The following is a 21,954-nucleotide window of genomic DNA, read 5'->3' as shown; positions in this document are numbered from 1 at the left end:
CGATAATACATCTCAAATACTAAATGCGTAATCCTCAGACACGTCAACGCGGGTTGGTCACGTGGTCACGTGCGCAACTCCGCACCAGGCAGCCTCCCTGGCCTCTAATGCGCCTCTACTCTGACAGAACAACAGGCCACTATTATCAGAATAGAAGCCGTAAAATTTGATTTAACTACGCAACTCTCTACTTTTCTGGGAAAATGGCCAAGAGAAAATCTACCGCAAGTCCAGCTTTGCCACGCAAGAGGACGAAGCTGGACCAGCCGACCGAAACACCAAGTCTTCAAACTCTCGATACCGATGCAACGGCTGCCTCTTCTTCTTCACCGTCTCCGTCAACTCTGCAACGAGCCCTAAAACGCAAGAGATCAGAGAGCAACCCGATTGACAGCCAAGATGAATCGGATACAAGCATCAGCACGAAACGGACCAGGACTGAGAGTCCGAGAGAGCCATCGCCTAATTCCAATTACGGGGACATTCTGTTACATGACGATTACCCAGAATTACAAGCGCACATTTACTGGGAGGAGACGGACTTGACCGAGGAGGCGAGGCGGTATAGGGAAATTACCACACTGTACTCGCAGGGCTATGTGGGTGGCTGCTCATGTGGGAAAATGCACATGGCTATTGGTCGGAAATCGTGGCATTACCCAGGTCAAGAACCAGAACTAGATGATGAGCCAGACGAACCATTTCCAGAAGCAGACCAAGCATACGCACAACAAAGCTCTGCATCTGTATACCGAAGCCGAGGCCGACAGCCGTTACTCAGCCCAGAGCTTTCCGACAATGAGATTAATGCTGGCAACAGTCAATCCATTTCTGCGCCAATCAATGTCTCTACTTCGCGGGGATCTTCGACTACACCAGACTTGCAAGTACCCGTTGTTGCAGAAATACCAGATGTTTCCCCCAACACTTCGCTCATCGTCACACCTACGGTGGACCTTGGCCGAGTCTCGCGTCAACGCAACGTGAAAAAGTCAACCCCGCGACGCGAAACACGCAGGAAGAACAAAGACAAGATAGGCAAAGGGAAAAAAGACAAGACAGGCAAAGGGAAAAAAGATAAGACTGTCCAGCAACAGCCTCGGAACCGGAAACGAGAGACCACAACCGCAGCTGAAGAGTCAGCTGCCTTAAGACGGTCATCGAGGAGAAATGCTCAAGCCCAGTTATGGTTCTTAGATGACAGGGGCAAGGCTTGCGAAGCAGCAGTATCTTCAACATGACAAGCATATGTTGAGGGAGACTTGAAGACTTGAGTACCAGTTGGGTTAGAGGAGGGCATACCCGTTAACCTGGCAGGGCCGGGGGCAGCGGGCAGCTTTCATTCCTCTAACATGAACTGACTACCTCTTTAGGCCTTTGTTTGATGCCACTTACATGACACCTATCTAGACATGGTCGCTAATCTGACAGGGTCGGAGGCAGCGGCGCAGTCTAAAGGTAGATTTTAGGTCTGGCATCACAAGGTAAAGAGGTTTTAAAGGCATGGTCGTTAATCCGGCAGGGCTGGAGGCAGCGGCGAAGTCTTTAAAGGGCTCAAGTATAAAGCTCCTTTCATATGGTACTGTGTTGTTTTCTCCCTTTTCTTTTTGCTATTTTTTATGATGATGATATATTTATACCCAGGCAAAGCGCAGGAGTTGGTACGATAGAAATCTCTTTGAAGTTTTTCATATATCCCCGTTGGTCACTCAAAGTGAAACCAATGGGCAAAGGCAATTAACTTGTTTTTTTCCCTTCTCTGTGCGAAAGTACATTGAGAAGGTAGGCTTGTACACTTTTCTCTTGGTTCATTCTTAGTGACCTACTATTTGGCGTAACCTTGCAAAAGCTGGGCATGGGCAGTTTCAATGCCAAGATCGGAATGAGAAGCTGGATATCTAGATTCTAGATTTTCTAACTAAGCTAGCTACTTAGCAATCAGCTATTAAATATCAATGGCCAAGTACTGTGTTCAAGGATTTGATTGGACCTCAAGAGGCTAAGACATGGCTGTATGTGACAGAAGGCTACAAAGCTAGACACGTAAAAGCACTCAACAGTCAACAAGATGAGACAAATTTCCGGCGACATAGCTTTTACCCATGTTTTTATTCATTACTTCTTTTCTCTATATTTGAACTTTTTTTTTTCTAATTGAATCAGCATTTCGCTTACATGGATAGATCAGGTCCATACATGAGATCTTCCCACTCGACGTCGAATAAATGATACCAGCACAAATGGGCGCGCAAGCACAGACATCTCGGGAAACCCATCCAAAGTCTACGATCCATTTTACTTTCTATGTATAATTCTCTTTTTTACATGTTATGCACGATTTTTTTTGGCTTTTCTTTCCTTCGTAACTTCCCTGATTTTCCGAAGAGAGCGCCGTGGGATGGATGGTTTGCCAGCTGCTGCTGCTTCGTTTGACAAAAATGTCAACGTTTGCTATGCGTAAAGTGAAATAAGAAAAGACCAGAGCAAAGCACAGTGCCGCGAGGCCTGGCTGCGTAGCTCGGTATGCGTGGCATGGCCCGCAAATGAATAGTGAAATCTCCCAGTTTCAGATCCTAACCACCAAGATCTTATGAGATCAGTCGCATGGGTCGAGCAGGGATAGATAGCTCAGTAGGGTCGATCAAGGAAATGCGGGAGAGTATATATTTGGTAAACAGGGGGTGCAAGATGAAGAAAATGGCTACACCTTTTCCCATGAAGTAAACTCCAAATGGAAGTAAGTCTCGTGGTCAAAACAAATGTAAATTGACAGCTCAAGAGACAACGGGTGTGTTCATGAAGCAAAAAGGGGAGTAAAGAGAGGGAGGGAGAGAATGTAGAAAGAAAAATAAATCAACCCAGACCAAATGACCATAAAATCTCAACTGCCCCAGCAGATTTGCCCGTTTCTGTTTACTCCCTTTATCAGCACTTGGAATGACGATATTGCAGTGATTCATGGCTGATCCAGTAAAAACCAATTAGCAGCTCTCCGTCAAGGCCCACGCCTAGACGTATTGGAACAGCGCGCTAATAGATTCTCCATGGTGGACGCGGCGGATAGCCTCAGCAAACACTGGCGAAATATCAAGCACTTCCAATTTGGGGCACAGACGACGATGCTCCTCCTGCGGGACCGAGTTGGTTACGATGATGCTATCAATCGCAGAGGCATTGACGCGGGCAATGGCATCCCCACTGAAGACGCCGTGGGTGATGAGAGCGTAAACTCTAGTTGCGCCCTCTCGCTTCAGCAGCTTAGCAGCGCGAGTAATGGTATTGGCCGTATCGGCAAGATCGTCGACCAAGATACAGACACGGTTGGCAATGTCACCAACAAGCATCATGCTGGCATTGCGATGGTTTGTAAACTTGATGGGACGACGTTCCTAAATGGTATAAAACATGAGTTTCGATCAAGCAGGTTGTGGGGTTGTATTACCTTGTGAATCAGTGCAAAGTCCATGTTGAGGCTGTCTGCAATGGCAGTAGCTCGCTTTGCACCACCGGCGTCGGGCGAGACGATGACGGCCTCTTTGTAGTCGGATATATGGGTCTGGATATAGTTTTGGATAAGGAATTTACCGTAAAGATTATCGACGGGAATGTCGAAAAATCCTTGGTATTGAGGATCGTGGAGGTCCATGGTAATGATGTGATCAGCGCCAGCGCAAGTAAGAAGATCAGCAACAAGAGTGCCAGCCTGGGCAACCCATTGCTTGTACCCCGGTTTGGGTTGGAACCCCTTGATATTGGTAGGGTTCTCGTAATCGTGAGTCGTAAAGCTTCGTTGTGAGATGTCGGGGTATACTCCATGGCCATTGGAGGAGCCGACGCTCGAAATGGTATCCGATCGCTTTGGCAATGAGTCGCCGTTAACTTCTCGAGGGCTGTTCTCAGCGATGGAGCTCTTGGAGAGCTTTTCTGTAAGGCCGTTGACGCCGTTTGTGAGTCCGGCACTTCGTGGGCCGCCCGGCCGCGGTGTAGGAGGGACGCTTTCAAAGGTGTAGTCCTTCTTGGATGATTCGAACGACCTGGATAGAGGGGCGCCGGCTTTGTTATATGGCCAGTCAGGCTGCCTCGAGTAAGGGAAGAGAGGCACCACGGCGGTCACCCGCTTGGCGGAGCCAATTTTGCAAGCCGAAATCATGATGCAAAGGTCGATGAGGTTGTCGTTGACATTGCCAGAGCCAGACTGGATAATGTAGACGTCCTTGCCACGGACAGAGTCCTTGATCTCGCATCGGCTCTCGCCACCAGAGAACTTGGAGAGAATGCGATCACAGGCCGGGATGCCCAGGAAGTTGCAGACATTCTCTGTCATTTGAGGGTGGGAGTTGCCTCCCAAGACGACAATGTTTCGAACCATGGCGGCGGTGTCGAAGACAAGCAGTCAAAAGCGAATTGTCGGAGAGGAGGAGGAGGAGGAGGAGGAGTCTCCAATTGAGGATTGCGCAATGAGCCGCAGATCCTGTAATTTGGAGGTGTCGCGTGAGGGCTTGAGCAGCAACTCGTTTTTTCCTGCTAGACCCGCTGGCTGGCAAGTGGGGAGCAAGAAGAAGGCGACGTCAGAGAGCCAGAGCCGTGGTCCTTTGCCGATTGCGGCCGAAGTTGGAGATGCACGGGGCGGGATCTCAAAAGAGCGCACAAATCAGCAACGGCGATGACGGTGAGGCCACAAAGGCAGCAGCAGCAAAGGGGCCGGGGAGTAATGCTAGAGCAGCATGGTGACGAGATAAACAAGAGAGAAGAAGGAACCAAAAGAGAAGAGGAAGAGAAGAAGAATAAAAACTGGAGGTGAGGAGAGAGGCTCTGAGTCAGGACGCCGATTCGACAACTGGCAGGAGGGCGGAACTCAAAAAAAGAAAAATTTCTATTGCGCATTGGCAAAAAAAAATCCTTAGCTGCATCTCCGCTGCCGAAACGTGCATGAGTGGGGTCTGCTTCAGCGAGATGCAGTTCGTCCAGGGCAGGCTGCAGGGCCGTTACAGGGCTAAACGTGCTGTAAATGAAACAGTGCCAGCGCCTTTCCCCGCTGCCGCTGCTTGGGGACCCCTCCACTTGGTACTTGCTGTTCAGCGGCGCACTGTATGCGATACTGTACGGACAGCCGTCCAACACAGCTGAAAAAGGTACCTGCTACGGGAGACACTGTGAAAAATTCATACATGTGAAAGTACAGAGTACGAGAGAGGAACTTGGGGAAGGGTCCTCAGAGTAGTACTACTAGTAGTAGTACAGTTAGCGGCTCAAACGCTGAGGCGGCCTGAAAGTTGAAAACGCCATCTGGGCGATTCGTATAAGGGTTCAGCGGCTGTTGTACTTTACTCCAACCGCTTTATAACTTGATGCAGCAAATGAAAAGGCTTCAAATTCCAAGACATACATGATAATTTAAGTGAATTTCGAGGAACATGATTAAATAGCAAAGATTTTGGTGTAATTTGGCGTAACCACAGAGTACTTCGACAGCTACAATAACCTGTGGCCGAGCTACGGAGTCGAAATAATAGTCCTCACTGGCCGAGTAGCCGAAAGGCGGGAAAGAACCCGATTACTAGGCGACGTTGGAATTGCGGCTGGGAGACTTTCTCGGCCGCCACGGAAAGGTTCGAGTCGCTGCTCACAAGTACAGCTTGTAGAGTTTGTAGATTCCTACCTACCTGTGCCTAGTCGTGACGGTACTAGAGCCATCAAGGTTGAGAATTGCGCAATTGCTGCTCCCGTCATCAGAGCCGTTCGTCTCATCGGTGTGCAACAGACTCTGCTGTTGGCTGAGCACCAAGAGAATCCGATATGCACCGGAACCAAAGAGTGCTTTGACACGCACTTATTTGATAGCGGCTGGGTTGGACAGGTACACCATTCCCCAAGAGGAAGTAATTAAGATGGACAATACAGTACGGGTTTAGCACATAAGTCAAGCTCGTGAGGCATTTGCCGTCCTGTTCTTTCCAAGGGTCTGCCATGTACAAGCCTTACCAGCCGTACTCTGGCTAAACTGATGCTGAGATACAGATTCCCAGCAACATATTTGGGATGTTGGAACCTGGGCACAAAGCTATCAAGTACTCAGTTCAACGTACTTCACAGCATCTGGCTTGAGTATTTCACTCCGTGGCGATGAGTTGTCTCATCTATCTTCAATTAATTCTCCATCACCGCTGGTTTTCACTCCTGCATGTGATAATCCATGTCCAAGGCAAACAACGTCTTGGATCCCCAACTTTTCAAGCCCTGCATATTGGATGCATGTACCTATTATTGGAGGGCTGTGCAGAAACTCACACTGTACTGTACGACCACCGCTAATGCTCCAGCAACGCAGGAAATTTCTAGCGGCGCGTGTCTGGCGGTCAGCTAGAGCCAAAACGTATGAGGGGCAATTAGCGCTGCTCTGATTGGGCTGCCTGTTTTCTAGCAAAAAATGCTGGCTTCCAAGCTTTTCTTGAATCACATGGCGATTCGACCAGCGTATTGGCGATATCTGTGCTGAGACGTCTCTTCTTTACTTGAAACTGAAAAAGGAAAACATACATCATCTTATACAAGGATTATTATCGTCTCGAAAACGGCCATCGGCTCTTCGGGGCTGTGACTTCTCGGCTTGTCGTCTCTTTTCTGCAACATATACTCGCCGGCAAAATGAAGGTCATCGAGGCTCAGAATGCTGTACTCAGTAATTATGAAGTACTTCAGCATCTGTCCCAGCAAAAGAACCTCTACAAGCTGAGGAAACGGCGTGGCCCTCCTAATCTAGAGACGGTCGTGAGAGAGGTTAGTCAAGATGAGATTTCAGTAATCAAGGCCCTTTGTGACTGATGATTCATAGCTCATTCAATATCTACAATCCTATCCCAACCCTCTAAGTCAGAAGCCCAGCGCATACACTCCCAACTGCATCTCTCAGTTACTTGAACGCCTGAGCCCATATGAGCTCTCCAAGGGCGAAGTCGTCATGATCCTCAACCTACGGCCGGCTTCGGTGGCAGCGCTAAACACCGTCATTGAAGAGATGGCGGAGCGCTTCAGCGATGAGCAGCAGGAGGAAATGGTCAACATCATCCTGGAGGTCTTGGGCCAGTTCGAGCCATCAGCCAATGCAAATGGCAATGCAGACGACGCTGCGGAAGATGCAAATGCTTGATGAGACCTTTTACGATTACAGCTACCAGCACGAGGTTCTATTTTTTGGGGGTACATGAGCAAACAATAATTGGCTTTGCTATCTAAAATCACGCCAAAGACAACGCTGAACCGACACGCCTCACATTATCGTACAACCACCCTCACTCTGTCCTCCTCCCTCTGTCGTCGTCGCAATGGCCGTCTTGCAGATGTCCTCAAAGGACGGCCTTATCAACTCTCCCGTTACGGCCGAGCATTCGACATAACGATCTGCCCTCATCTCCTGGGCCATCCGATAGGCGTCTTGCGGATATATAATGCCATTTGGGTCATCTTCAGACCGCAAGTCTCTCTTCAGCCCCATTATTACCACTGGCAAGAAATCTCTGCGCGAAAAGGCTTGCTTGACTTCGTTGATCCACTAATAGCGATTACACGATTTGTTAAATACTCTCTAGGTGGATAGATAGGGAATCAATGAGACAAAAAAAAATAAAGATAACGCAACACTAACATATCGTTTCATGTTGATGAGGCTCAGGCGCTGGCTGATATCGTAGCAGATGATGATGACATCCGGATCCAGCAGCCGCCAGTTTTCCGGGCTGGAAGTGTCGTAAAACTCAAAACGATATCTGTTTGATGACATGTTCACTGTAAATGTGTATGGCTGGTCAATGTCACGCAGGAGCGGTATCGGATTGATCTCGTCTCCAGCCTTCACTCTCCTGCATCATGCAGTTCCGTCAGTGAAATGTTCGTTACCCTATGAAAAACACCTGTACGCACGAGAGAAACGTTGTTTTGCCGCATTTTTCATCTCCCACGAGAAGCAGTCTGACAACTGAATCTTCCATCCTGTTTGAGGAAGAAATTATGATTCAGCTGAAGGGAGAAGAAGAAAAGAGACGGCATCGGGAGAGGTTGCAATGAAGCAGATAGACGGAGACGCAGATGCGCTCAGTAATAGCGTTGACATCCCAAGTGGCGCTTCTTATCGCGCTAAGCCACAATTTTCATGCTGTCAAGCCACACCTTCATTGACCCAAAAAAGTAAGTAGCCCACACTTCATTGGGTCGACAAAGAAAAACTCCCCAATCAGTAATTAAAAGGGAAAAAGAAAGAGTCCCTATTTTGATATGGAAATATCATAGACTCTTATACTCACTCACTACATGCGACCTTTCCATCTAGGGAGTCTAGGCCGCAAAATTTGTGGAGGTGCCCCAAAAAGCTGGCCTGGTACGGCCAGAGAAGGATTTCACTGCCGCTTCTCAACCGTCAACAATTTGGAACTGATTCGTGAGAGGAGAGCCAAGATGGCGGATCAGGGGAACTACAACAACTGGACCAAAGCTGGTTTAATCCAGCGAGTAAAAGAACTAGAGAAGGAGTTGAGAGCGGCATCAAACAATGAAATTCCTCAAGCGGCGCCTGAAGAACAGCATCAGCAGCAAGCAGCAGATGGAGAATTAGTCCAGCCGGCCAAAAAGCCCAAAGGCAAGAAAAAGATGGACCCATCCAAGTATTCCACCCGCTTCATCGCCCTGAAACTAGCATACCTGGGCAAAAACTTTGGCGGCTTCGAGTTCCAGGCTCAGGGCAACCAGCCGGCCATTGAGGAGGAGTTGTGGAACGCCCTCACCAAGGCATGCCTCATCTTCCCGGAAGACGAGAATGTGGTCAACTTTGATTGCTGCGAGTACTCCAAGTGTGGACGGACAGATCGCGGCGTCAGTGCCTTTGGACAAGTCATTGGGCTGAGAGTACGGAGTAACAGGCCGTTGCCTAAGAAGCAGCCAGAGATGGACGAGGAGGCAGATTTGGCAAAGGAGGAGGAAGGGCATGAGGCTGCTGGGGATGGCCAAACTAAAAAGCAGAGCAAGCCAAAAGCACCACCAAAGCCATTTGACGATATCCGCGATGAGATCCCTTACCCCCATGTTCTCAACCGCCTGCTGCCCAAGGAAATCCGCATCCTGGCCTGGTGTCCAGCACCGCCTCCCGACTTCTCCGCCCGCTTCTCATGTCGAGAGCGCCAGTATCGATACTTTTTCACACAGCCCGCCTTTGCCCCTATGCCATCTCTCATCGAAGACTCAGCCGCCGCAAAGAAAGGGGATCAAGACGAGAAGCTCATGAAGCCGGGCTGGCTGGACATTGAAGCCATGCGCGACGCGGCAAAGCGGTACGAAGGCGAGCACGACTTCCGCAACCTCTGCAAGGTCGACCCAGCGAAGCAAATCACAAACTTCAAGAGGCGCATGTTCGAGTCGGACATTGTCGAGGTCAAGGACGCAGCATCAGCTTTGCCATATCTCAAAGCCGCTGGTTTCGCCCCGGAGAACTTGGATCTCTCTTCCGGCGAGGCATTCCCCAAAGTCTATTACTTCCACGTCCGCGGCTCAGCCTTTCTATGGCACCAAATCCGCCACATGGTGGCCGTGCTCTTCCTCGTCGGTCAAGGCCTTGAAAAGCCCTCGCTCATCAGCGAGCTGCTCGACATCGAGAAGAACCCGCGCAGACCAAACTACGTCATGGCCGACGAAGTGCCCCTCGTGCTCTGGGACTGCATCTTCCCGAGCGATCTCAACGACTCCATAGCGCCGCAACGAAAAGACGACGCCCTGAAATGGATCTATGTCGGCGAGGATGGACCCAGCGGCCGCTTTGGCCAGTTCGGCATCATGGACGACGCATGGCAAATGTGGCGTGGACGAAAGATGGACGAGATCCTCGCGGGCCAGCTGCTGCAGCACATTTCGCAGCAAGGAAACAACGGCACCACTGCCGCTGCGGTGGGCAAAGCCGCACCCGGCATCGCCAATAGCACAAAGGTCTTTGAGGGAGGAAACAATGGAAGGCTGAGCGGCAAGTATCCCGGCGTGATGAACATGAAGCTGCTGGAGTCGGCAGACGAGCAGAATGACAAGTATGCGAAGCGAAAGGGGTATGCGGACGCAGAGGACATGAGGGCGAAGAAGGGGATGAAGTCGAACAAGACGGAAGAGGGTGATGCCGTCATGGCTGATGAGTAGAGGTAGAAAAGAAAAAAACAAGAGTGCGTTGTATGGGGTATATATAGATTCTAACTAATTCTAGGATACACATCTCTCAAAACAAAACTGGCATGTCCTGTGCATCTCTTCTTGGGATACAATCATTTCATTTCTCATTGGCCATCACTCTGTTATCCTCTCCCCTCCCCTCATACAAACACTCCCTCACACCCCTCCACACCGTCTCGACAATCTTCCTCTTGGGCAACAAGCCCGGAAACACCACCACAACATCCTCCTCTCCCTCCACCACCACAACGAGGTAATACCGCACCTCGAAGCCCCGAAACGCCTCATTCACCAAGATGTCCTGAATCTTCTCCGTCGGAATAAACCGCGTCGCCGCGCTGGCCAGATACGTTGCCGGGCTCTCGCTCGTCTGCACGCCCAGCCCGCGCAGCACCAGCAAACTCTCCTCCTTGTGCACCCGCAAGCTGAGCGCGTAAAAGACCGCCCCCGCGACAGGGACAAGCACAGGCAGGGTTACCGAGGCGGCAATGCTAGCGAGGAGCTTGCCGCTGGGGGTATCCTGGAACGTATCGAGGAGGAATATTATGCGGTCGAGGGAGAGCAGCGGCGGAAGAGACAAGGGTGAAAAGGGCGTTGGTGCTGCGCCAAAGGAGCTGCGCTCTTGGACCCATCGCGCATAGATGATGAGCAGCGTGACGAGGGAGAGGAAGATGCGCAGGAAGAGGAGGAGCAGCCATAGGAGGCGCAGAGGCAGCGTTTGAGGTGGGAGAGTGGTGACGGTGTATTCGGCGGTTGTGGGAGAAGGGCGGCGGATGCGCAGACGAGGGGCGGTGGTGAGCATGGCCGAAGGTTATGTCTGAGTTGTATGGGCAGTTTTGGTTATATTCTTGCAAATGAGCAATCCATGTATTGTTTCATTCGTTTCGCTTCGCTTTTATTCGTTTCGGGCGTAATGAATGGAGGAGGAAAGACTGCAACCATTCTATAAAGAGAGACGGCCGGATTCAATGGCCTTGAGCATTCGCATACGGCATGAGTTGACGCATATACAGCATCAAATCAATGTGCTGTGCTATCGCAGTGTCAATTCCATTTTCCCGTGGTGATGGATGGCATGAAGTTGAAGCTCTATTGTTAGTGGTAGCACATGTCATTCCAAGCTCCAGCACAGCTCCCCGGCCAAACGATTCCCCGCCCCCCCATCAAACCCTTTATAAGCCCAAAAATGCTCCCCTGTTACCGGCTGTAATGGTCAAACGGTGAAGGCTCTCACTCAACACTCACCTTTCCCACACCCACCCCCCGTCAGATCCCCTCCGTTCGACGCCCAGCCCGAACGCCGCGGTGGCTGCGCGCTCGCATGGGTAACCTGCGATTTGCCGCGCTGCCCTAAGCAATGGAGATGACACTTGAGGGAGGTTTCACTCTGCAGAGGACTCTCCCCCGTCGCGTGGCGGGCTGGATTACGATCGCGGAGGGCGTGGGTTGGATGGGCGAGACGGAGAATGCCGACATCATTTTTTTGATCTTTTTTTTTTCGTTTACTTTTTTTTTTGACCTGTATTACTTTTAAACAGTATCTAAAAAAATCATAGTTGCATCAAGAGACTATTCATTTTTCATTTGAAATCAATCACAAAGCGCAAAAAACACTGCAATGCAGTCAAATCGCGGCAGTTGAACCCCACCCTCCACAGCATCTTCTCCCACGCACCACTTACATGAAGCCATCACCACCGCCTATAGAGTTACCTAATCAAATACAAAAGCTTTGCTCTCGCGCATGAAGCATCATCACATCACGCATCATTGAAAAAGGATCCAAATGTGCAAAATAAAAGATACATCTGTTATTTTGCTGCAGCTACCTCACTCAATACAAAAAGAAGAATGCAAACGCAAATACATAGTATTGCCGCGAGGCAGCATTATATAGAACGCTCAGTCTGTTCGGCACAGCCGCATCTCGTGTAGCACTTTATGCAATCTGTCTCGCATGTGTGCGTGTGAGCGCACGTTTTTTCTCCTCTTTTTTCTTTTTTCCCCTTTCTCTTAGACGTCGCCGTCTTCCACCCTTTCACATGTTTTTGTTTTGTTCCGAATCAATCCGTCATCAGTCATGAAGAAATAAAGTACCAAGTTTGAAAAAAGGGAAAAAGAAAAGTCTCCAAGCCAGGATATACATTGCCCCGTGAGCACATGTAAGAGTCTAAACCCCTCGCATGGCCATCTATCCAAGAAGAGAAAAAGAAGAGAAGCCCTCCGATGCATATATCACAAAAACTCAACGTCTTAACCGAGAAACGGAGGAAAGGAAATTATCTGCTTAGAATTGCACGGATGCAATAAAGACAGTCGACATAGAGCAAACAGAGAGGAAGAAGAAGAAGAAGAGAAAGAGAAAGAGGAGTAAGAGAAACGAAACAAATATAGAGATAGTCGTCACACTATTCCAGAAACCAAGTCCTTCCATATCACACCAGGATTTTTTGCTTGCAACATGCTGCTAATAGGCACTCGCATCCCGAAAAAAAAAGTAAAGAAAGCTAATAAACAGAAAGATGAAAGAATAACAAAGATATAAAAGTCGCTGTGTGGCGAAAAAGGGCGTCGTTTAGCCATGGTGCGATCCATTCATTAAAACATCCCGCTAGACAGCTTCCTACCATGCCCCTCAATTGGGGATCGAACGACATCTCGATCATACAAGACAGGAGGCGGCAAGCCCGCCACGGGAGATCGAAGATGGCCCATGCCGGTCGCATCGCCGAAAGCCTCGAGCGGTGACCTGATGATGCTAATAGCTCCATCCTTGCGGCTGCGGCTGCCCGAGCGGAGGCGTTCGGTAGCTTTGCTCATGCGACCAGAGAGACTGCCCTCTCCCAGACTGCGGCCTCGGTTGTGTCCCTTGACAGGTGGCTCGGGGGGAGAAAGCACGGGCACCATGCCATCGTTGGGGGCAACTGCCATGGGCTCCTCCATCTCGTCGTCATCCATGACAATCTCAATCATGCCCGAGGCCACTGTCCCGGCGACGGGAGGCTGTCGTCGGACATGTGGCAAGGGGGGGTGGTGGGGGAGGAGGAGGGACTGCCAGATGCTGCAACTCTTTCAGAAAAGTAAGGGGCGCCGAAGGAGGTGGCGGCGGCGGCGGAGGCACCAGATCGCTCCTCTGTCGGCGCCATTCCGTCTCAACAATATCATCGAGGCCCCTGCCCTCATTGGCACTTCCCTTTCTCATGAAGCGGGGGTTTTGCGATGGTTCATCAGGGATTGGCGCAGACATGCTTCGCGGGATCATAGGTCGAGTTGGTGGTTGGTAAACCGTCGAGGGCAGCTGGTAGACTGTTGATGGTAACAATGTCAGTGGCGGCGGCGGCGGCGGCTGCGGCGGCTGTTGCTGCTGTTGCTGTAGCTGCTGCTCTTCCTCTTCTTCCCTTTGTGCCGCCTTCTTCTTTTCCAAAATGTATTGCGGAGAGTATTTAGGCGAACTCTGTGGGGAATACTTTTGGGAGAACGTTGTAGGAACTGGAGGTGGCGGCAGCTCTTCATCCTCCTCCTCATCTGTCTGGAGAATGAGTCTCATCGCCTTTGGCGTAGCAGGCAGACCAATCTGTGGCCCATTTCTAGCATACATGCTCCTCGGAGGCTCTGTTGCCGAGCGAGGAGGGAGATCATCAGGCTCATCATCAGCTTCTACCAGAGGAGGAGGCTTCCTAGGGGATACTATGTCGCTAGGATGGGGGATTTGAGGGCCCAGTTGTCGCTTTGCAAGAGATTTTCGTCGTTCCTCGAGCTCTCGCGCGGCTTGTTCCTTCTTCCGCTGTCGTTCATCCTTCATCTTTCGCAAATCGCCGGCGTGCTCTGTAGATGCAGCTCGGATATGAGGCAACAGCGGGGCTGGGCCGCGATCGTCACTAATTGCCGCTTCCTTTCGGCGGCTTTCTGGGTTTTCACGTCGACTCATGGCAGGAGAACTACCAATGAGGCCAACGCTCCGACTGTGCTTGGCTCTAAAGTCTTCCTGGGCTTGCATAGCCTTCCTAAAGTCTTCTTCGTCTTCCGACCCCTGGTAATGCAAGGCCGTGGCCGACAGTGGCACTGGTGACGTTGGTGACCGCGGAGCCGATCTGCTTCGCCCATGGCTTCGTCCACGAGTATCCAAAGGTGGCAAGGTCGTCTTTCCGCTCTTTGACACGCTCGCCTTTCGAATCGTCAAGGGCTCAACCGTATTCTCGAAATTACGAGTGCTGAGGATAGCCAAATCTTCCGGAGACATTGGGACAGGGGATGTGGGAGACCTTTTTGGTTTGGTCCAAGATCTAGCCGAGCCTCTACCACGTTCTTCAGATGGGTCGCGCGATTTGGCTCGTCGCTCTCGGCTGGTATGACGGCCAGTGGATGGATCCCTTTTCCGGTCCTTGCTCCCATTTCTACTTCCAGTTCCTCTGGAGTAATACTGGGCCGCTTCCAGGCTGTGGATGTAATCATCCTTGTGGCGAGGGTTAGATCGGTGACTACGGCCAGCGCTTGAGTTGGATGTGATGGAACCCGCCACAGAACCTCCGAGAGGCGCAGTACTGGGACCAGTGCCACGGCGACGAGTTGGCCAGTGGTAGCGGCTAGATGCAGCGTTTGATTGTTCAGGAGACATCGTATCATCCAATTGTGCCATGGGCTGCAGTTGCAGATGCAAATGCGCGGGAATCCGGTCCCGGGAGCCGTTTCGCTGTGCTGAGTGGACTTCCTGTAGTCTGCTCATAATCGAGCGGTCGGGAGACGGAGGCCGCTCGTTTGTATATTCGCCCGCATATCCCTGAACGACAGACGGGAACTTTTCTCTCATCATCATCGGACTAGCTGTAGCAGCACGCTGCATCGCAAGTCCCGTCGTCATGTTGTCTTGGGCTGCAGAGGACTTGCGAGAGTGGCTTGCTCGCTGCTGCTCCTGGGGCGTGTTAACGGGCTGGATGACAGCTCCGATATTCTTCAGACTATTCCTGTCAAAGGCAGACTCTCCAATCGAGGGCAAGCGGCCACGATTGAACGTTTGGCCGCCGCCAGCGCGAGCTGATGTTGGCGTATTGAACCGGCTATTGTTCGACGGGCGAAGAAACGCAGTCGCAGGGTCATAAGCACCACTTGGAGAGATGGCCGACTCCGCAATCGGCGTAACTCCAGCTGCAATGGGGGTTTGGCCTCCATCAGCCTGCGAGTAAAACTTGGCCTTTTTGCTCTGATCGCCAAACGACGTAACCAGCTTCAGCGCTGATGCTTTAGCGACGCTACGCTGAGGACCCAACTGGATTCCTGGGGGTGACAATGGAGGGCTCAGCACCTCAGGGATACTCGGCGTGACGTTTTGGAAGCTAAGTTGCGCAGCTGACGGTGAGGTCCAAGGCTCTGAAGATTCCTGGTCGGTACATGCAAAGCAGCGAATCGCCAACTGTTGCTGGCCATGCTTAATCGCCCATTCACCCCATTTCTTGACAATGGCAACTTGGCGCTCCCAGACGCTGGGGAAAGCTACGCAAGTGAGAATGAGAGCCTCCATATACATCTTGTGCGAGATGTAGATTTCAATGGCATCATTAAAGTCGCCCATGCCAAGCATAATCGTCACCGCAACGTGGACATCGCCGTTCTCCAGGAGACGCTGGACATAGACGCGACCGAGCTTTTGCTGAGACGCGTGTCCGCCAATGGAACTCAGCGCCAACAGCATCCAGTCTGATGAGGTCATATTCTGGGAGCTGGCGGCTACAATGCCTGAGTCGAAATCACCTAACCACTTGGCAAGTAATATGCGGTTTGCTGATCCGGCGGGATAGCGGCTCATTTCGTCGCGAATAAGGTCGTCCACTTCTTTGTTCCATCCGAAGATGGTGTTGAGCATCTGTCGGCGCAAATCGTCATTGGTGAGATGAGGGTAGTTTGATGGTATGGGGTGTTTGTACGGAAGGTCGCTCAAGCGCGAACGAGTATACTTGAACAGATCCTGCACCTTGGTGTCATCGGCAGGACTCCTCGGCACCTCATTTCTCAGACGAGAGGGTCGAAGTTTAGATTTGGATGAGGCCAACGACGGAGCGCTTGTGGTAGGGAGCGAGTATCCCATCGAGTAGTTGTCCAGCTCCTGCCCCTGCCCCTGCCGTCCCACGGTGGAAGTTTTCAAGGACGATCCGGCAGAGATGTATGTTCCCTCCGTCTTGGCCCGCGATCTTAGTGATCCCGCCGGCCTACCGGGCGTGCGTGAACCTGCCGAAGACTTTGACAAGGATGACATGCCGCTGCGGCTAGAGGCTGGGCTACCCGTCTCATAAACTTCATTGCTAGGTATCTCGGGGGCATTGTGCTTTACTAGGCGTTGGAAAGGAGATAGATGATCATCGTCGCTTTCGGAGACGCCCATCTCCAGGGGTATGGAGCTTGACTCGGACTCTGACGTATGAATTGTCGTAGCAGAGTGTACTGATCTGCCTCCTGTTTCTTCAGAAGTGGGAGGAGATGGCGGAAGTACGCCTGCGGGATGCTGTACATTGGCTACCATGATGGCTGGAGAGTTGAGATCGAACTGCTGTACAGTGTTATTCGGCCCGAGGGTAAAGAGGCTCGCTCCGGGGCCATAGAGAGCCACGCCTTTTACATGCTCCAGGGTTGGGATAGAGTCCCTAGTAACATGCCTTGTTCTTACGTCCCACGAAAACGTCTCTCTGATTATCACGTTAGCACAAGAACCGCCACCAAAAGCAAGAGGCCGCGCGCGTAGGCTGTGGCAGGCTGGGTGAAGGGGGACACATACGAGTCTGAGAACTGGATCACACGACCGTTCTTGGACCATCCCATCCAATTGGGGCCGGCTTGATAGTTTTCATTTCTCCGAAGCGCCCTGACTACCTTGGGTTCCTCTGCGTTGTACGACTTGGCCACGCTCCAGACCCGCAGGTCGCCGTCGTGCATCTGGACAGCCAGCATGTCTGACTTTTGCTTTGAGGATGATGCGTGCCAGGCAAGCGTGACAATGGGCGATGGTCCTCTCGAGGTGGTCAGGTTGTGTAAGATGGTGAAGCGAGGCTGTAATGTCGCGATTAAAAGTGACCCATTTTGATAGCTAGATGTCGACTCAGTAAGTAATGGACTTTAGATGCTGGCATTCGATTACATACCCAATGGCAAAGGTTCGGCAGTCAGACGACGGAGCCAGTGCCGTCACTGCAATCTGATCTATCGTCCTAGCTGAGATGTGCTCGGACGTGGTAGGCTCAAAGAGGATGATATTTCCTTGGGTATTGCCTATACAGCCAATGTATTAGTTGATGCCTGCCAGATGGTGCGGTATTCGTGAGCCGTCTCTTACCAAATGCTACGTTTCCATTTCGCATCCAAGCGGCAACCGTGAGCGTCTCGTACGAAACGAAACGAGAAATCTCATCACCAGTCATCAAATCCCACACAATAGCCGTCTGCCCAGCGTCATAGCTCACGACAAAGCGGCCAGCGCCGATTTCACTCTGGTTGTCCACTGCAATCAGTTGGATATCGTCCACATGGCGAGAGAATCTTCGCTCAATGGTGAGAGTATCGTGGTGGCAGCACACTATTGACGGTCCTTGGGCGTAGAGGAAGACGGATGCCGTGGCGGCCGAGGGGATGAAGTATTTGAGGTCCTTTGCCGTTGGCATTTTGGGGGCTTCCGGTGGTGATGGACGGCCTCGTGCGGTCGATGATTTACCGGACCGGTTGGAAACGGTGTGGTTATGTGATGCGGACGACATGGCTGCGATGGTGCTGTCAAATCGTCCACGATGGCCAGCAGTATCGGGCCCGAAATTATATTGACCGATCTAGTCGGCCTGGCACCTCTGCGTCTGCAGGGACAGTCTTGCCCCAAAAAAATGCAAAGCACACTAAGCTCGTGAGACAGTACCAGATCCGGTGTCACAATCCTATTGCCAGTCCAAAAGTCCGACTCTCGAGGAGCGCTCTCTGGGCGGCAAGCTGCGCGTGTTTTAGGTATCAACCATCACATGGAACCCAGCTACTGCCCGCTCCCGGACACACAAGCTTCAGCAGCGATGCAATCAACCAGATATATGTCTTTCTCTCGGGCCGTCGACAGATGGGAAGCAAGTTATCAAGAGGGTATTGGACTCGGTAAGAATGATTGTCGAATTGGTCGATTGTTGGTAAGGAATCAAGGTATCAAGTATGTCGTCGAAGAGGGTTTGAAGATGCAAGGCTTAGCCACAGAAGGCTGCGACAAGGCAAAACGGACAAGAAAAGGTCAGGCAGCCTTAACGGAAGAGGGCGGCGTCACAGCTTTGCATATAAGAGAGCACTTGTAGGCAAAAGGAACGAATGTTTCTGTGATATGCCGGAGAATGTTAGGGGAGGGGCTGATCTGATTAGCTCGGCGCTTGTTCGAGCCGCCTAGGGATGCTCCTGTTCGAGGATTAGGAGTTGCGGATGATGCAGGCGGATGCAGGAGAGGTTTGGCAGGATGCAGAATGGTGGTCACCCGGTTAGGAAGTCTGCAAGCGAGGAGAGCTTCTCTTTGTCCGCTCAGGCTTGCTTGTTTCCTCTTCTGCTACTGTTCCCAAGCCTGGTGAGACGGCCAAGATCAGGACGTAAAAGAGAAGAGGAGGAGGAGGAGAAGCAAGCGTAAAAAAAAAAATGAAGATAAAAAAGAGAGAAATACGGAGCTGGTAGAGAGGAGAGGTGTGGCCCTGGTCCAGATTCTAGTCCAGGATTAGGCGCAAGACACACACCACTCACACGCGGTGAGGCAGGTAGCTGCTTAGCAGTATCTGGACAGGTTGGCGAGCAGGATGAGAAACTGGAGGTACGAACGGTTCTCGCAGCAGTCGCACCAAGGCCCAAGTAACAAGACCTGGCCGGGGTCTGGTGTGATGGGTCCGATGGAGAGCCAGACGAGCATGGCGCCTATGCGGCCTTGACGAGGCCTGTCAATGGACGGGGTTGGCTGCCATATAAAATTAGAGTGCAAAAGCTGCTAACGGCGGCCGTCTTTGGAATGGAGCGGAGCCGGTCCGGCAGCCAGAGACAGGCCACGGCGACCAATGCGCGTCGAGGCTGCAAAACGCTTGTGCCTACAGATGCTCATGCATGGCGCCCATGTTTCGACTATCTGCAGCATCACGGCTCGCAAACGTCCAGAACCTTACAGTAGCTGCAACTGCAACTGCAACTGTACCTCCCTCGCTACCGAGCACCGGTACCGAGTCGGGCTGCCAACCACGCTGCAACGCTGCCATTGTCGTCATTCCAGTCCGGGGCCAGACACTCTTTTTCCTCGACCTCTCTTCATCCTCTTTTTGGCCCCGGCGAGCCGCCCAGATAGTCGCCTCCTACGCGCGTACGTCCGCAGTGGACCCAGCTAAGCATTGACGAGGCGAAAATAGTCTGGCGAGGCAAATGGCGATTGCGAGCCAACTAGGCATCATGGGCTCAGATCCTCAGACGGACAAATTGACGACAGGTGATGTACAGGCGCTAGCGGGCTGCGTACCGCTGGAGTAAAGGTGCCCTTGTTGAGGCCCTTGCTTAGCCTCGCACCCCGGGCAAGACATTCGATATCAACCTATCAGGGCCTCTGAGAGCAGCGAGGACTTGGGCGAATAGCTGGCGTCTGATTGCAGTTGCATTCTTGTTCGTGTTTGTACAGTATTGCTTGCTAGTAGTCTTGCTAGTAGTCTTGCTACAGCAGTAATGGTGATGCTGCTTATACATGCAAGTGTGTATATGCACTCCGTATCCCATGTTCCCGCGCGGATGCACGAAAGGACGGCGTTGGTGACAAGTGCTTGTATCTGCAGAATCTTAGACTCGGTGTCTATGCATCCATCTCCTGCCATACAGGTACACGAGTGCTACTGAACCTACCACGAGAAGCGAGTGCCCTCGGCTCCTCTCCTTACCCCGACTTGCGGCGCCATTGACCGTTCCACCGCCGGCGATCTGGCCTCTGTGCGAGCATTTCTGAGTGATTGAGCGGTGCCTTGCAGGGGAGGAAACGGTGCAGCCTGCGTGGTGAGACCTGCAGCGAGCACCGGCGCCGTACAGCATCGTGTCTTGTCCTGGGCCGGCGATTGTCCTCCACAATGGGCGCTGGGGCACGCATCGACGCGAGCGGCCCCTTTGGTCTCATTCGCGCGTCTGCGCTGCTCTGCATTGCCTCATCTCGCCTCGCCGCAGCGCTCGCAACTGATCGTCCGTCTCGCCGTGGCCAGCCATCCATATCGCGGTGGTTGTTGGAGCCAGAGAGGGTCAAGCGCAGATGCATGGCTGGAGCAGCGATTTTGGGGCTGCGGTCGAGAGCGGGGCGGCGAGGGCCTGTGGCTCAATGGCAGCAGCCGTCGAAGCGCCGAGGTGTGTCGCGGCCGCTGATTGGACGCGCCAAATGCAGGTGCGCGCCGCAGCCTGGCCAATCGGCGGCTCGATCACGCCTGGCCGCAGGGGTCCAATCGCTGTATCCCGGCCCGCTAAGCTGCGCCGCAGGGATCAGGGGTGCACCACCAAAACTCCAGTCGTCGTCTATACTGTACTGTACTTCTTACTTGTCCTGGCAGCATGACTTCCAGGTTGCAATCCAGTCAACAGCAGTCTCGGTGCGCATAACTGCGGCATCCAGCAATCAAACGCCTGCCGCCATATCGCGACATGCTCGAATCACAAACCACCAGGCTCGCACATCCTTGTCCCTCCTGCCTCTATCGCGGCTGCACCTGTTTGCCGGCTTGTATCAGATGATTGCTGAGACAGATGGATTTCAGCTTGCATCCGGTTTCTCTTATTTATCACCTTTCCCCGAGTTCTGTTTCTTGCTAGCCTCTCCTTGAATCAGCGCGCTAACACATTTCTCCAGCAAGCTTGTCCGCCGTCTCCGCAATCACATCTCTCCGGCTGCTCTTGTAGCATCTGCCTCTCTTCTCATTTGCTTCGCAAAGCAAACCCCTGGTGATCCTGCCGCGGCAGGGAATCTCTCTTTACAAGACTATCCTAGCAAAGCGACATGCCCGGTTCAGTCTGGCAATGGAGACTCTGTTGCTCGTATCTTACTCTTGCGCGGTAACAAAATGCCGAAAACACACGTGCGACATGCTTTGCAATGTCTTAGACTCTTTACCAAAGCAAGCTCCGTATGCGCAGTCATCCAGCCATCCGCTATACGTGGGATCGCGCTCTCTTCACATGCGTGCTACGCATTCCAGGTCAACCACCACAATTGCCAGTAGACTAAACTATTGTTATAGTAAATTACTTCCATCTTACGCAACGCCACGACGGGAAGGATTCAAGACAAGCAGATATCACACTGTTAGGCAGCAAAAATCGATCCCAGCCCAAGTGGGTGATGGCCACTTGAGACATACAAGTAGGCGCCATCGATGCTGGTCTCAGCGACCAACGACAAGTTTACTAAATTGGGAATCCATTGAGGCCCAACGACGACATATCCGCTGACTTATACGGAAGACTATCTCGCTTTCTTGCCGCACCCTGTCGGACTGTGACCTTGTGACGCAGCTTCTGGCCTTGCCTCTTTGCGTTCTCGTCACACTCAACGTCCAAAAGTCTCGTGCTCGGAGCGCCACTCCGTGGAAGGGATTAATTAAATTGCTGCCAAGCACGGCACGACCACGTTTTCTACTCCGAGACAAGACAGGGAGCCCAAAACGCGAGGACCACATGCTCGAAGACGCGGCATAATGGAGGGTCATAATTGATGACAATTTTCCCTCCCAGCTGTACCGACTTACATCCATGAGCCAGTCC

The 21,954-nt window shown here is 51.9% G+C and overlaps 9 protein-coding genes across 9 annotated transcripts; 4 read left to right on the top strand and 5 right to left on the bottom strand.

The window, feature by feature from the left end:
• Positions 1-203: 203 nt before the first annotated feature.
• Positions 204-1,241, top strand: TrAtP1_003709 (uncharacterized protein; the record flags this gene model as incomplete). Its single annotated transcript, XM_014088108.2, has 1 exon — positions 204-1,241. The coding sequence occupies one exon, from the start codon at positions 204-206 to the stop codon at positions 1,239-1,241; it is 1,038 nt and encodes a 345-aa protein (XP_013943583.1).
• A 746-nt stretch (positions 1,242-1,987) lies between these two features.
• On the bottom strand, positions 1,988-4,927 carry TrAtP1_003708 (uncharacterized protein). Its single transcript, XM_014088107.2, has 2 exons — positions 3,443-4,927; positions 1,988-3,389 (listed from the first exon to the last, which is right to left on the bottom strand). Exons 1-2 carry the CDS (start codon positions 4,367-4,369, stop codon positions 3,009-3,011), a joined length of 1,308 nt encoding a protein of 435 aa, XP_013943582.2. The 5' UTR covers positions 4,370-4,927; the 3' UTR covers positions 1,988-3,008.
• Positions 4,928-6,645: 1,718 nt separating this feature from the next.
• TrAtP1_003707 (uncharacterized protein) lies at positions 6,646-7,147 on the top strand (the record flags this gene model as incomplete). The annotated part of the gene is made up of 2 exons (XM_014087417.2): positions 6,646-6,777; positions 6,833-7,147. The coding sequence occupies 2 exons, from the start codon at positions 6,646-6,648 to the stop codon at positions 7,145-7,147; spliced, it is 447 nt and encodes a 148-aa protein (XP_013942892.2).
• A 120-nt stretch (positions 7,148-7,267) lies between these two features.
• On the bottom strand, positions 7,268-7,985 carry TrAtP1_003706 (uncharacterized protein; the record flags this gene model as incomplete). Its single annotated transcript, XM_014088106.2, has 3 exons — positions 7,268-7,549; positions 7,643-7,856; positions 7,918-7,985. 3 exons carry the CDS (start codon positions 7,983-7,985, stop codon positions 7,268-7,270), a joined length of 564 nt encoding a protein of 187 aa, XP_013943581.2.
• A 319-nt stretch (positions 7,986-8,304) lies between these two features.
• Positions 8,305-10,167, top strand: TrAtP1_003705 (uncharacterized protein; the record flags this gene model as incomplete). Its single annotated transcript, XM_014088105.2, has 1 exon — positions 8,305-10,167. The coding sequence occupies one exon, from the start codon at positions 8,305-8,307 to the stop codon at positions 10,165-10,167; it is 1,863 nt and encodes a 620-aa protein (XP_013943580.2).
• A 127-nt stretch (positions 10,168-10,294) lies between these two features.
• TrAtP1_003704 (uncharacterized protein) lies at positions 10,295-10,999 on the bottom strand (the record flags this gene model as incomplete). The annotated part of the gene is made up of 1 exon (XM_014088104.2): positions 10,295-10,999. One exon carries the CDS (start codon positions 10,997-10,999, stop codon positions 10,295-10,297), a length of 705 nt encoding a protein of 234 aa, XP_013943579.1.
• A 1,796-nt stretch (positions 11,000-12,795) lies between these two features.
• Positions 12,796-13,140, bottom strand: TrAtP1_003703 (uncharacterized protein; the record flags this gene model as incomplete). Its single annotated transcript, XM_066112001.1, has 1 exon — positions 12,796-13,140. One exon carries the CDS (start codon positions 13,138-13,140, stop codon positions 12,796-12,798), a length of 345 nt encoding a protein of 114 aa, XP_065968083.1.
• Positions 13,141-13,162: 22 nt separating this feature from the next.
• Positions 13,163-17,933, bottom strand: TrAtP1_003702 (uncharacterized protein; the record flags this gene model as incomplete). Its single annotated transcript, XM_066112000.1, has 4 exons — positions 13,163-16,871; positions 16,961-17,269; positions 17,325-17,451; positions 17,516-17,933. 4 exons carry the CDS (start codon positions 17,931-17,933, stop codon positions 13,163-13,165), a joined length of 4,563 nt encoding a protein of 1,520 aa, XP_065968082.1.
• Positions 17,934-20,279: 2,346 nt separating this feature from the next.
• On the top strand, positions 20,280-21,017 carry TrAtP1_003701 (uncharacterized protein; the record flags this gene model as incomplete). The annotated part of the gene is made up of 1 exon (XM_014088102.2): positions 20,280-21,017. The coding sequence occupies one exon, from the start codon at positions 20,280-20,282 to the stop codon at positions 21,015-21,017; it is 738 nt and encodes a 245-aa protein (XP_013943577.1).
• Between the last annotated feature and the right edge of the window lie 937 nt (positions 21,018-21,954).

The sequence above is a fragment of the Trichoderma atroviride genome, chromosome 2 (assembly GCF_020647795.1).
Source record: "Trichoderma atroviride chromosome 2, complete sequence".
Lineage (NCBI taxonomy): Eukaryota > Fungi > Ascomycota > Sordariomycetes > Hypocreales > Hypocreaceae > Trichoderma > Trichoderma atroviride.
Note: the sequence above shows the minus strand (reverse complement) of the source record. Positions and strands in the feature narration are given on the sequence as shown.